Source organism: Hevea brasiliensis, chromosome 7, assembly GCF_030052815.1.
Source record: "Hevea brasiliensis isolate MT/VB/25A 57/8 chromosome 7, ASM3005281v1, whole genome shotgun sequence".
In the NCBI taxonomy this organism is placed as follows: domain Eukaryota; kingdom Viridiplantae; phylum Streptophyta; class Magnoliopsida; order Malpighiales; family Euphorbiaceae; genus Hevea; species Hevea brasiliensis.
In genome coordinates this window covers 105,450,432-105,466,039 of record NC_079499.1, presented here as the reverse complement: position 1 = coordinate 105,466,039, position 15,608 = coordinate 105,450,432, and the positions used below count along the sequence as shown (strand labels likewise).

The 15,608-nt window shown below is 33.4% G+C and overlaps 1 protein-coding gene across 1 annotated transcript; it reads right to left on the bottom strand.

Moving 5' to 3' along the window:
- Window positions 1-167: 167 nt before the first annotated feature.
- LOC110640662 (probable glucan 1,3-alpha-glucosidase) lies at window positions 168-10,453 on the bottom strand. The gene is made up of 6 exons (XM_021792050.2): window positions 8,740-10,453; window positions 4,695-4,968; window positions 4,475-4,610; window positions 1,693-1,903; window positions 1,383-1,589; window positions 168-764 (listed from the first exon to the last, which is right to left on the bottom strand). Exons 1-6 carry the CDS (start codon window positions 10,336-10,338, stop codon window positions 393-395), a joined length of 2,799 nt encoding a protein of 932 aa, XP_021647742.2. The 5' UTR covers window positions 10,339-10,453; the 3' UTR covers window positions 168-392.
- Between the last annotated feature and the right edge of the window lie 5,155 nt (window positions 10,454-15,608).

Below are 15,608 nucleotides of genomic sequence, written 5' to 3'. Positions count from 1 at the left end.
AAATGCCAAAAAATAAAAAAAAAATAAAAATTAATTATTTTAAATGTAGTAGAAAGCAGTTTAAAAATTATTTACTATTTAAAAATTTTTTATAATTAAAATATCACATTTAAAATTTTAATATCTTTTAACATATTCAAGGAGATGTAACGCAACAATAACCCCAATAACAAAAACAGACAATTAACTAATCCATTACAATTACGCTTATGGTCAATGTTTGGTATTGTGAGAAGCCCAGTCCCTCCTAGCAAACAGCAATCAAATAGCGTTTTGGACCTTGCATGACCCCAGTATTTGTGAAACACAAGTCCGATCTTTTAGTTGACTACATCCTAGTAATTAACCGGGAAAATCTTTCCTAAGGAAAATCTTATGATCCCGATTGGTTCTTACAAAATTTTTATTGTCCAATCATCTCCAATTCGGACCACTGGTTTGCGGATGGTTACAAAAGAAGCTCCACGTGCACCACTTTGAAGCCGAAGTGGCCCAAGTTCAATTTCAACTTTTTGATTTGCAGGTTCAATTACTGCAGTCTTTGGCCTAGGTGAGTATCCTAGTAGTATAATTCTTTCGATGACGCATCTTGAAGAAAATTGAGATTTGCCATCAGTATTGGAAGCCAAGTTTACAGAAGTAAGCTTGCCATCTGAGAACATGATGCGGCGATGGATGTATGCCCCTTGCAAGAAATCAAAACTTTCACCATCGTCAATGTAAAGTTCTCCTTCAGCTGATTGAGAACTGTTTAGAGCTATCACCTATGGACAAGTTAAAATCAGTGGCTGTTCATGCTAAGAACCAAAAAAAGGTCTAATATATAGAGATATCTGAATTCAAAGAAGTTGCAGCAATTACATGGTTAAATGCATTTTGATATTTAAAGATAGGGATGAACTTTGATGCAAGTTTATCTATGCCTGAGTATGAAACCTATGTTAACCAAAGGGAATAGAACAAGATGATAACTGTCTCACCACCTGATCTCTAACCCATAAACCCCCACCTTGCTTTCTATTCCATGAACCCCATCTCTTGAGTTACCTCTACAATCGAAAACTACCCCATTATTCTTTTTTCAGGTTTCATTTTAATGAAATTTAACTATGCAAACCCCAAATTATAATATAACCAGTAATAAATTATAATATGACCAGTAATTATAGAGCTATGATAAGCAGATTCATGAGACATGAGGTTACAAAAATAAGAATTTTAAACATGCTATGGCGTTGTCAAGTAATTGATGATACCTCCAAGAATGGAACTTCTTGTTGGGGCAAGACTTTTTGTGTATATATATATGAGTGCCCCAATCAGTGTTGTATATGCAGTTGAAACAAATATGCGCCTAAAAGTATCAGTTGTCAATTACATACCAGACTGTAAGGATCATTCACCATCTGTGTGGAGCTTCGACGATACCGGTCCTTTCTTGGTATGATAGTTCCAGCCCTTTGGAAAGCAGGAACACTCTCCTCTGAAACCTCCAGCTTGTGGGTTCTACCTCCCTTAAATGCAGCTCCTGTTCTGAGGTCATACCAAGATTCTTTCCCAGGCAAGTAGACAGAAGCATGTTTAGCTCGCTGGTAGGAATAAAATATAAAACATTTCAATTTAGGAGACAATAAGAAGAGAAAGCCAAGAGAAAAACTCTCAAATTTGATATAGAATAAGTTACAGTAGCACCTCAGTGTAAATCCCTTGCACCAAAAGACTGCCTCCAACCATGAAAGCTTCATCATTGCTGAAAGTAGCTTCATCAGAAGGGAACTCCATCCACAAAGGCCGCATGACAGGAATACCACTAAAGTTTGCTTCTCTGAATAATGTGTAGAAATATGGGAGCAACATGTAACGAACATGTATGGCTTCTCTGATAAGCTCTGTATTTCGCTCCCTACAATCATTTAAGAACTTTCATTTCCAAGACTCAAAAAAAAAAAAAAAAAAAATTCTAGATTAGACAATTGAAGCACACAAGTTGCTTACAAGTCAAATCAAAATTCATTTGGTTTCAAGTTACCAAACTAGTATCCATATATAGTTCAGTCTAACATTACATTTACCACCAAATCACACTAGATATCAAAATATCTTCAATTTGTTATTTTCTAGTCAGCACCAATATGTGGCATAGTTATTAAAGGCACAGGCACACACCTGAATGAGGTCAGGCGCAAAAAATGTAAAATTTAACTAAAAATTATAATTAAAATCAGATAGTCATCATTAGCTCTATTTAACCAAATTTATCAAAATTATCAATCTAAAAAGATTAATAAGCATAGAAAAGTACATGAAATGAATATGAATTTCACAGCCATTAATATCATTTTTATTTTAGGAGAACACTACTAGAACTTCTGAGAAAATAAAATAAACCAAATTTTGGACATCCAAGACAAATCCAAATACGCTATTAGTGTTAGAAAAAGAAAATAAAGAAGCAATTTTAGATAACCCATGAACAGAGGACCTAAATAGCATGTTAGTGTTTTTCCTTAAAACAAAAAGAATAACTCTCAGAAAATCCTGAAATAATGAACCCAATTACCCAAATAGCACCGTTAGTAGTGTTTAAAAAAGGGCAATTTCAAATAAACTAGAAACAAAGGAGTCCAACAACAAGCGAAAATAAGCGAGATAATGAGAGAAGATTTAAAACAAGGTACAAGAAGAGGGATTAAAGGAGTGTGAGTAACGAAAATGGAAATATGGGAGATCAGCAATCCTAGTTGTGGTGTTTTAATGAGATTCCTGCTACTTTTTATCTCCAATGACACTAATTCCAGTGACTTCCTAGTATGACAATATCAGATTCTGGTAGATCAGCAAAATCCAAGTCTAATGGTAGGGTCTTTTGCCAATGGAGGCGCTTGCCAAAGCTGGAAATTAAGAAGACATGCCTTTCTAGAGCCTTGCACTAGGAACAAGGTGCACACCAAGGCCCATAAGGCAAACACCTGTTAAAAGTCACCCACATTTCACTAGTAGAGGCATTACCCTGAGGCATGCCTTTAACAACACTAGTATATTGAATGGTTATTGCATGTATGCTTCATAGTTTTAATACATACATGATATCATTCCCCACATGCCGTCATGAATGTAAAATATTGTACAATTGTAACATGCTAATAAAGCAAAGCAATTATTATTTTTGGGCAGAGTTGAAAATTAGTCAAGCACACAGCATATTTTGCAGATGCAAAAAGCCAACCAGTCAACAAAATTTGATTGTCCAACCCATCAAAACATATTCCCAACAACTTAGACACAGGCAAATATATCTTTTCTGCAGCCAACTCCATACTCATATCAATTGAGACCATGACATCTTTTCTGCAACAATTGAGCACATTCATTCAATGTGAAACACATCACAAGCAACAGACAACCCAATCATCTTGCATACAACTATTTAAGCATCAAATCAGGGATTAAAAAAAAAAAAAAAACCCATTGCTTAGATTTCCACAGGCAATGGAGAAAAGTAATAGAAGAAAAATCAAGAAAAGCACAGCTGCAAGAAATTAATGAGTTTTCCTCCAGGTTTAAATGTTACACATTTCTACCATTGAAAATAAAGTTGGGCATAGTTTATATTAAGCATTTGAAGACAAATATTATAGCCTGGACTCCATCATGCAATGCTCCAGGAAATAATGCAACCACATACAGCCAAACAAACGAATATAAAAAGAAAAAGCAATGCCTACAGAGTGGACAATGTATAACATGGATTGGAGAGAAAAAAAAGAGTGAATAATGCACAAGAACAATGTAAACAACACCATAAATCTTGATTGCCCACATAGAGCAACACTGACAGCACTGACTAACAAACACAAACCAACCCCCCCCCCCCCCCCACCAAACCAAATACACCTCCCTCTCTCTCTCTCTCTCTCTCTCTCTACAACCCACACAAAAATTTAGATGGCAATTTCTACCAATTCCAGTGGGGAATCCCTGCCCTGCACTGAACTTGGCAGGGAATCCCAACCTTCCATATGCGATGAGGAGTTTAGGCCCCCACCACTCCCTGATGTTAATAAAAATATATTTTATTATTATTTTAACACAAAAAATATACAATTATTTTTATATTTTTTAAATTACAAAGTTTATTACTTAACATTATTTTTCCTTTTTTTTTTTTAAATATTAACCAATAGCATGCAAAATTTAATATGTATACACACACACACACACACACACACAAAAACATGAGATGCTAATATGTTGAAATATACAGAGAAAAAATGAGATGATAATATGTTAAAATATAATTTTTTTTAATAATTTATAAAATAATAACAATTAAAAAGGGGAAGCCCATTTCCACCCTGCCCTACCCCATAGCCACTCCCACAAAAAAATTAACAAAATTATTTTTTAAAAAAGGTGCACAAAGCACAAATAGTAGTTGCATGATCAACTAATTTGAGAAGTAGAGAATATGTACCCAAATAGCCAAGGTTCTCTTCTCTTTGTGTCAAGATGAGCATGAGCTCGAAAGAAAGGATAGTAAGCACCAAGCTGATACCAGCGAACGAGTAACTCGGGCTCTGGATTCCCAAAGAAGCCACCAACATCCGCGCCTAAAAGATAGGGAAATGGAATAAAAATGATCAGCTGTGACCATCTAGGAAATGAGGAACCCAAAACAAAGAAACCATACTTACCAGAGAATGACATTCCAGTGAGACCTAGAGTCAGAATCATTGGAACTGAAACCCTTAATTGATCCCAATCTGCTGTGTTGTCTCCAGTCCAAACAGCTCCATACCTTTGACTTCCAGCATAAAATGCTCTTGACAAAACGAAGGGCCTGCTCTTCCCATCTCCGCGCTTTAAAAGCCCATCAGATGTTGCCATGTGGAAGAAGTAGCCGTAGGAATTATGCAACTCCCTGTGCTCTATGCCCCCATAATGCAAAATATCTCTAGGCATTGTTACCTGGCCACAGTAGATAGTAAGTTAGAACCCTGTTTCCCCTTCTACATGTGAAAATTTTACGTTCCATGCAAAATAATAAATAAGAGTAAATAAAAAAGAACTCTTTAAGTTAGACATGATATTCACTTGAGTCAACTTATTTTTTAAAACTTGTAGCACAAAGTCCCTGAAATTTAAAGCCAATTGCACTTCAGTCCTTCCATTAGCCAATAGATAACAAATTTATTAAATACAATAACTATAGGCCCCAGCTCTTAAATGGAATAGCTATTTAGTCCCTACCATTTCAAACATTAGGCTCATTAATACCACATGATACAGAATTTGAAGGTACAAGGAAAATCATTATGTCCCACATTTGAAAGTTTGTAAAGTTCATGGTTTTTCGCTCTTTAGTTGTATATCTTAGTTTTCCTTGTATCTACCAATATATAGTCATTTTACGAACTTTACAAATTTTCAAAAAAAAAAAAAAAATTTGCGTAGCGCCAAACTGTTACCGTTACATTATGGCCATTATAGGCCTGTTTCCGTTACTCGTGACCGTGAGCATGAACACGATCACGATTTGAAACCATGGTTCTGATACCATGTTAAGATTTATGACCCAAAGAAAGTGAATATCAAATTGGCAGGTTACAGGCTAAACTAGGCTTTAACTAGGCTCTCCATCACCAAAATAGCCTAAGCCATTTTAGCTAAGGTTTGCTAACACTTATATGCCCTTTAATTTTGTTATACATTACTGATATGGGACTTATTCCCACAAGTGATATTCCAACACCCAAAAAGGCACTAAACAAATCACTTTAACTCAATTTGAAATTGTATTACATTTAACTACACAAACTTCAACTATAAATAAACACCAATTAGACAAACTTTCAAAACCGTTGTAATGTAGAACCAAAAAAAAAAAAACTCAACAGAAAAAGAAACAATACTCTCGAAAGCATTCAATCCTCAATGTCAAATAACAAAGCTCTAAACTAAATTGCATAGGTATTTATAGACTAATAACCAATCACTAATAAGATTAGGAAACCCAATATAGGAAAATGTTAAACCAATACTAACTAAGAAATTCTAAACCTACTATAACTTTTTAAATATTCTTAACAACAATAGAATTTCTAAATAATATAATCCTAAACTTCCTAATTGCACAAGAAAATCTAAATTAAAGAATTTAATTTCATAATTGAAAATTAAATTAAAAAAAAAAACAATTCTAATTCTAGCTTCCTTAACTGCATCATTCTCTCCAGCTTGGAGAAAACACACCCTCAAGTTTTATAGCGCCAAAGAATCAATAACTGAATTTGGAGACCAAGTAACTCTTATTTTCTTAGATGGTAGTAAAAAGAGTGAAACAATGAACTTCATTTTTTCTCTCACATCCCTAGGAACATATGAACATATAAAATTAGTCACAACCAATGTTGAAAGCTCTTCGGTTCACCATGAACAATAGAATACATTCCTCAAACTATTATGGCTCATATCTTATCATTTCTTTCCCTACAATGGGTTCTTAAATTTTTCCAACTCAACCTTATCAATATGCAAAGTCTCCACAACCAAACCTTTTGATCCTTCAAATTACACTACTTGCTTTTCATTATGAAATGCTTGCCTTGCATTATTTTGATTTGTAAATAATAATATCTTCAAGATTTCTTAATATAACTTCGACCTTATCCAAAGTTTCTTCAAGAGGCTTCTCACGTTTTTCTTTAGAATTTTCTTGAGAAAGGTTAGGAGAGTAAGCATCACAAGCAAATAGTTAAAACTTATTTGTAGCTGAATAAAAGATGTCTTCCAATATGCTTGTCGAAACACACAATGCTTTCTCTATGCTTCAAGCTCATAAAAGATGTTTGACAGTTTGAAATTTAAAAAATAATTCAGACTGTAAGGATCAATTTCAGCTTGTAATCTTTGAATACAAACCATATAGAATCTAATTGTCAAGGAAGAGATGCAATCTTCAAAGGCCAAGGAATAGATGTAGCACTAGATTTTTTTCCCGCCTACAAATTCAGCAGTTAAAAAAAGAATTATATAAAAAAAGAAACTGCAGCTGCTACATTGACTTGGTGATCAGATTGTCCAACAGTTTCCACTAAGAAAGTAACTAGCATAGCAGCAAAAGTAAAACCTTTTGTTTCATGGATAGAACCATGTCTTCAAAGATCCTAGGAAACTGCTAGAAAACTTCAACAATCCAACCAGCCTTCAGCTAATGTACATTAAGAATAAAAAATACCAAGAAAACAACAATAAATGGTGAACAACCATGTGGTCAAGGAAGAAATTCAGAAATTTCGGTCAAACAAGCTTTGACACCAAATTGATATAGATCCACAGAAATAAAACACTCAACTAAAAAAGAAATGATACTCTCATAATTATTTAATTCTTAATTGTCAAATAACAAACCTCAGGAGAGAAAAAAAAAAACCCTAAATTACATATGTATCTATAGAATAATAACTAACCTTACTAGTTACTACTGCTAGGATTAGAAATACCAAACTAGGAAAATATTAAACCGATACTAACTAGGAGAAACCTACTATAACTTTTCCAATATACCTCATAAAAATAGAATTCCTAAATAATAGGAACCTAAACTTCCTAATTGTACTAGATAATCTGAATCAGAGATCTTAATTTCACAATTAAAATTAAATAAAAAAATAATTCCTAAATTTAGTTTTCCTTGACTGCATCACATTCGCCATTAGCCCTCAAATTATTATGATAATTGAAACGATATAAAATGTTAAACTTCATCTTAAACACAACTAAATGCTGCATTACAAGCTCATTTACAAAATCAAAAAATTTTAAAAAGTAAAAAAAAAAAAGACATTTTGCAACATTAAAAAAAAGAATCTTTCCTTCTATGTGCCCATTAATGAATTAGAATAAATAATTAATTATGGTGTTAATTTTCAATCTTTTGTTTCTTCTATTCTTCGGCATATTTCTTAGGCCCTATTTGGCATTGCTGTTGAAACTGCAGTTAAGAAAATCAATTTTTTAAATATACTAGATAGAGAGTGTTAAAAAATAATTAAAAATTAAATTTGATCAGTTTTAATCATAAAAACACTAAAATAATAAAACAACTTTTTTTTCAAACTACTTTCTCGAAAAGGGTGATTTTATTCAGAAATGCAGTTTCAGGCTCTGAAACTTAATGCCAAACAGGGCTTTATTCTCTCAAGTCTCAAATAGGTTTTTCTCACTTTCTGCTGTGCAACACTGTCCTAGATCACAAATGATGGTAATTCAAGGTATGTAACAATGAATTATGAAAGTAAAAACAGTTGACAATAAAAAGCTCAATGAGCACCAATCATATATGGAAAGGAATCAAAATATTCTTGTAGAAGTTAAGAACTATTTGCAAGTAGGGCTACAGAAACCAAAGCTATGTAAGGAATGCTACGAAAATCAAACGAGTCCAAAATGCAAGGCACGTCCTGCTAAGCTAATAATCAGAGTCAGTACTAGAAACATTAGTTGTAAGCATAGAATCATGTATTCTAAAAGTAAGGAAAAGGCTATCATCTTTAGAAATTTTATCTATGACCTATTGTGGATTAAATAGCAAGTCATTGTCTTATACAAGAAAAAGAGAGGAGAGGGGGAGAAGAGAAAGAGAAAGGGGGAGGGGGGGAAGGCGAGAGCAGGATAAGGTGTGAAGGAAGGAGGAATACAGTATAGACTCAGAGAACAGATAATAACTAAGGTGCATACCTCTGGGCCATTGAACACTGAAGGCTCATTCATATCGTTCCAAATATACAATGTAGGGGTTGAACCCACATACTCCTTGTATGAGAACTTGTCACCCCACCATGATCTGATCTCTGGATTCAACATGTCCAAGTAGGAAGATGAACCGGGCCAGCACCATCCCTCATAATCATTCCCACTTGCATCCTTCACATAGTAACCCTTCTCTGTAGCCTGTTTATGCAGCCGAAACGACTCATCCCGCTTAACATGAGGGTCCACAATAGTAACCATGTGCCTTCCCTTGACTGCCAATTTCTTCTGCATATCCTCTGGATGTGGAAACAAAACAGGATCCCATGTGAAGTACCTTTTACCATCTGTGTGCTCAATATCAAGCCACAAAACATCATAAGGAATATCATGCTCATCAAATTTGGAATCCACATTCTCAACATCCTCCTCATCCCTGTAATTCCACCTACATTGATGATAAGCAGTTGCAAATAATTGTGGCATTGAAGGCTTTCCAGTGACACTCGTGTATTGGCTGACAACATCCTTCGGGCCTGGACCCAGAAAGAAGAAGGCATCCACAATCCCAGCCTCACTCATCCAAAAGGTATCAATTCTTTTCTGCCCTGAAGGCAGCGAAATCCCAGACTCTGCGTCCCATCCATCTCCTAAAACATCAATCTGCATTTCGGCTGCATTCAACCAGAAAAATCCAGAGCTTTTTCCGGTTTTGCCATGCGCAATCATGAAAGGGATAGACCCATAGAGGCCAAAGGGCGAGTCATGCAAGTACTCAAAAACATCCAAATTAAACAATCTGTAAGGCTCAGAATAGTCGACTCCAGGACCTCTGGTAGGCCTCAAGGCGAGACTCGTGGCGTGCTCCGGTATCCCTGACACGAAATCAGCACCGTAAAAGGACACATCAAAACTAATGGATTGGGGGCCGTAGGGCCTCGTGTCTGTATGACCCCTAAACCTCTCCTCCCAATCATCCCCTTCCTTTTTAGGCCTCAATTGCTCAAAATCGAACAACTGATGAGAATTCAAGGAAACCACACGGCGATCATTAGATTTTTTCTCGCGGACATAAACCTCGAATGGATCATGACGAAGGACAGCCTCATACTCGTCCGATAAGTAAACGACGGAGGAGGGACCAGCGTCCCCGTCGATCGTTTCTGTTGAAACCCTCTGGAGCCAGAGCTTCTTGTTCTCGAAATCCGGGATGATTACGTCAGGGACTTGGAAGCGTCTTTTCGGAGGCTCCAGAGAGAGATCCTCATCGATTTTGAGACGCATGATGCCATCTTGATAGATCGAGAGAGTAAGGATCAAAGGCTTGATTTGATCTTCTAGACCTTGATCTAATTCTGGTAGGGTTTTGGGGAGAAGCTTGGCGGTGAGGTGACCGTCGGAGATGGCTACGTCATGGGCGATTAGTGAACACGCACCAGGCTTCCTGGAGCGGGCGCGTTTGCAGAAGGGGGTTTGGTTGCAATTTCGAAACTCGTCTTTTTTCCAGGAAAGTACTGTTTGCGAGGCGAGAAAAAGTACCAGAAGAAGATGAAGAAGAAAACAAAGAATTCTCATCTGGGACTTCATTTCAATGGGCAAGGATCATAGTTAAGAGAAAAGCCCTAGAAATGGATCATTTTGCTGTTAACTACTTAACACTGGCTTCATTGACCAGTGACCAGCCGGAGACATTGGGGAATTCGATTCGGATAAAACGATTGTCGTTTTTTCAGGTCAAATACCCATTTTGTCATTGGTCCAATCATCATATTAATCTTTGGGTAAATTTTTTTTTTTTTTAAATGTTCTAGTTTATTAAAACTCATATTATTAATTTTTGTGTAAATTTAATAATGATTTAGTATTTAAATTTTATTTTTATTAATAATTTAATACTCATATTGTATTTTTTTAATAAATTGGTTCCTAAAATTTATGATTATAGAGATTAATTTATTAATAAAAATAAAATATAATAATAAATTTATTAATGAAAATAAAATTTAATAACTTAATTATTATTAAACTTACTCTAAAAATTAATTCATAGGCTTTATTAAACCCTATTCCATTATAATTTACCTTTAATCTTTTTCAACCAAACAAGATTTCAATTATCAATTTTATTCTAATTTCACTCAATTTTCATTGGTGCACATCCATGAATAGAAAAATTATGCAGATTCCATAAATACATGACATATCAATAAGAAATAAAGATAAATTTCAATAATTATTCGTGAACTTAAAGGTACTCTTTTGTAACAACCCAGAAATAAAAAAAAAAAATGATTTGACTGTTGGTGTGTGACAGTGGGTTTCCACTGTCACTGCCAACATTTATTAAAAAAAATAAAATAAAATAAAAAACGGGAGGAGGAAGCCCCCCCCCAAATTTTCTCTTCTCTCCCTTTCCTTCCCTCTCTTCTTCTTCTTTCTTTTTCCGGTGACCGGCCGGCGACCTTCCAAGCAGCTCCCCACCTGGCCGGCGACCCTCCGGCGACGGCAAGAACCAACAAAAACGGCGGCAAGAGAGGGAGGAGAGAGAGAAAACGCACGCACAGTGGGCAGCGACTTTCCGACGCGATTCTGGCTTCATCCGACGTCCGATCGAGGCGATTCAGGTGGCGTTGGAAAGCTTGTTCCGAGACCTTTCTTTTGATACCAATTTTGCAGCAAATGGAGGTCGGATGAGTGAGATATGGAGGGGAGAATTTTCGGGTTTTTCAAGCTTTTTCGTCAGATCTACGACGATCCGATCGTTGGATCGACGATCCGAGACCACCTATGGACTGAGGAAGAGGAGAGGAACATGGTGGTATGATCAGATTCGGTAAATGTCGCCGGCGACCACCGTCTTGTGATGGTGGTGCGTGATAGCTCGATGAGCTATGGAGATGATTCAACTTCCAGAGGCTTCCTCATAAATTTTTGAAATTTTTGAGACACAGATAAACTTCAGGTAAGACTATTTTTATTATTTCTCTGTCTGTGGGGCATAAATATAGTGTTTCTTAAACAGGAAAAATTGGAGAAAAATTCTAAGAAAAATATATGATGAAATTAAAATTATTTGGAGATATTCTATGGTGTTTGTTGAATTTTTGAGTGATTGTAGAATATTTTTGAGAAGTATGGATGGATTTTAGTTAGATTTTTAGCATATGGGCATATAAGATTATTTGAAATTAAGATAATTAAATTTTATATAATTGGTTGAAGCTTGAGGATGGAGGTTTAAATATGTAAATATTTAATTGGGTTGAATTAAGAATACATTAGATGTTGAAAACTTATGGAATCGAGTAAAATTCTTGAATAAAATATTCATGGGTGATTAGAAAATTACAATTCATTTTACAATAGCCTTATAATATTATTAAGGACTGCGGGGCAAAAATTTTAGAAGTTTTAGAGCTTGTTTGAGTGGATTTTTGAAAAATGTCAATTATAGGGACTAAAATGTAATTTTTGAGATTTTGAGTATTGTCTGATTTGGAGGGCCCAGGAGGAGCCATGTGATATTGATGAGATGTGGTTGTGGAAATTGAGAATTTAGAAGTGTTATTTGAGCCTTTTTGCAGGTTGGGTAGGTCTCAGGTATAGGGGAAACTCTGCCAGATGAATTAAGCTGTCTATTACCTCTATAGAGTTTTATCTTAACTTAGTACTAATAAAATCATAATTTAATTATTAGGTGATCGAGGTCAACTATTTTTATGCATCCAGCAGCCACAATAGTCATCGGTGTACTGTGAGTAAAATATTAATTTTAATTGTAATTTCGATATTATTATATGTTCAAGCATGCCCATGCATCACTTATATGCATATATCTATGTAGATAAACTCTAGGCACGATTTATGTTGCATTCATAACTGTGAAAGTGCCATGGATGTTGTTGTGGTAATTTGGAGCAGTGTGCGTGCGTTGGCGTGCGTGTGATGTGGTGTGGACTATGGATAGGACGGGTAGACACGGCTTGAGATCTTTGCTGGGACCCGGTCCTTCGGGGTAGACACAGCTTGAGTTCTTCGTTGGGACCCCGATTTGGTTATTAAGTGGAAGTCCGAGCTGAGTTCTTCGCTGGCACCAGGTTGGATTTAAGAGAGTTATATAGGGGATCAGCTCCCATATATTATGATTGATATTACAGGGTGTGTGAGTGCTCCAAATTACCTTTTTGCTGTTATGATGTGAAAATATTGTTGCTGTTGCATTTCACTCCACAGGTTGCATTAGTTCTAGATAGTTATAGAGATTGTGGTTAAAATTGATATTTTACTCTCTGAGTCGAACGCTCACTCCTGTTCAATATTTTTCCAAGCCACAGGAGGAGACATTTTTCAGAATAACCTGCCCCTTTCCTCTCAGGTTATGAAAAGATTACTTAATTGTATTATTATTCTTCAAAATTTGTAATTTAGGACTCCGCATGTGCTAGTAGTACCATTAAGCCTGTCAGGGACTGTATGAATTCAAGTTCTCGTATTAATAAATGAAAAAAAAAATTTATGAGTTTTAAATGGTTATAAATGAGGTAACAGGGTTGAGCTGGGCTACCCTAATTTTAGTTTCTAATAATTTCTGGGCTAAGTTGGCCCGAAATAAAATTATAACAGTTTAATTTAAATTATTTTATATGCTTATTGGGCCTAAATTATGGGCTTGGTTATGGGTTGAGGAATAGTTAGGCTTACTACGGGCCTCGGGGGCTTTAGGCTGGCCCAGGTCCTAGTGCCGGTCCGGCCCATAGGTTGGGTCGTGACATCTTTAATTTAAAACTATATAAATAATAAAATATTAAATATATAGTAGTCAATTAGAAAAACTTTACTTTAGGTATCTTTAAATTTATAAGGATATTAATTTAATTTTATATTAGCAATAATAATAAAATTATAATGATTACATTCACATGTAACTATCCTAACAAAAATAATACATGTGAATGTGACTTATAAAAACTTAAAAAATTTAAAATTTTATAAATAGATTTTATCTGTTAAAGAAAAAAAAGCAAAAAAAAATATATTGAAAAAGAAAAAAAATTACAGTATAAGTTAAAATTAATTAAGCTTAAATCTTATTGCATGAAAATACAATATATAAATGTAAAAACTATCTATTATTAATAGTTAAAAAAATACCTATAATTTTATAAAAATTAAAATATTTGTTATTGAATATGATTAAAATTTTATATCTATTGGTATAACTATAAATTTTTTGTTTAATTGAATAAAATTTTATAATTATATAAATTAAATAGTTATTTTAATAGTTTAATATTATAAATTTATAAATATTTAGAATAATTCAGTGTTTAATGTTATTTATTAATTTTATTGTAATAAATTAAATAAATTTTAATAAATTAATAATACTTATAAAATAAAAAATATAGAATTATAATAGGATCTTTAGTTTAAGTACAATATTATTAAAACAATATTAAAATTTTAATTTTTATTAATTATAGTAATATTATAATTTGAAATTATTTATATATTTAGTATTGGATAAGTCGTTGCTAAAAATTATTGATGATAAATTCTCATTGCTAAAAGTATTAGCAATTAATAACTTGTCACTAAAAATTATTAGCAATAAATTTGTGTAAAATATTTTTTTGCTGCTCAAAATATTAGTGACATATAGTTATCGCTAAAAATTGTTACTAATCCTTTATAAATGAATAATTTATCGCTGCTGAAAATATTAACAATGAATTTTCATTATTAATTTATATTATTAACAATAAATATATACAGGTATTGTTATAAACAAGTTTTTATTGATATTTTTATAAATAATATAAATCATGAAAGGCAATGTTGACTCTTCATATATTTATATATATTATAAATAAATAAATTTAATTATTAAATTTATTTAAACAACAACTATAAAAATAAATAATCAGATAGTAGATATTTATAGCGACTGAGCCACTTGGGACTAGGGGTGGGCATGCCTCCCTAAGCCCCGAGAGCTCCCCATAAAAATATAGAGCCATCATTATTTTTTTTTTATATATATTTTAAATTGTTTATTTAAAAATTTAAATAAATTTGTATATTTTACATTAAAATATTTTCATTATTCATTTAAAAAAACATATATTTCAATCACTGAATTTATGCTATTTTTTATTTTATGAATTTAAATTTTAACATAATAATAATTATATAGTAAACTTTTGCTTTAATTTTAGGTAATGTTTATTAAATATTTGACATTATAAATATAATAATTATTAAATGGATAATATTTAAAATTATATAAGTTTAATAAAAAATTTTATTATTTTTATATATTTCAAAAGATTTTATGATAATATTATATTTTTAAGTATAAACTTTTGGTAATAAGTTGGCTAAACCATTTACCTAGCATACTACACTTGTATTCCTAATTACTCACAACCACAATTTTGTGTCAGAATTGTTATTACTTCTAGTGTGGTACTCTGTGACTTTATGCAGAGATCTAATTGAATGAGATAATCTCACTTGACATAAACCACCATGTATTCACTTATTATTGGTCTTTTATGGTATATATATGGGCATTTATTCTCTTAGGTAAAACATTCTTACAATCCATTTCACTTATTCTTAGTATTCTTTGTTTTCTTCTCTTATACTAACTTAAGTAGTAGATTGTTAAGTGAGATAATCCGTTTGGCCTTCTAACTCTTGTTGTCGTTGGATCTCATTTAAAGCCTTGTCCAAACCACTTAAAAGCATTGTAATCTTCTTTATACCTCATCAAAGTACCAAGAAGTAGTCGTATAGTTACTATGAAGCGCTCATATCACCTCATTCTATGTCTAGACGTTGTACACCTGTCC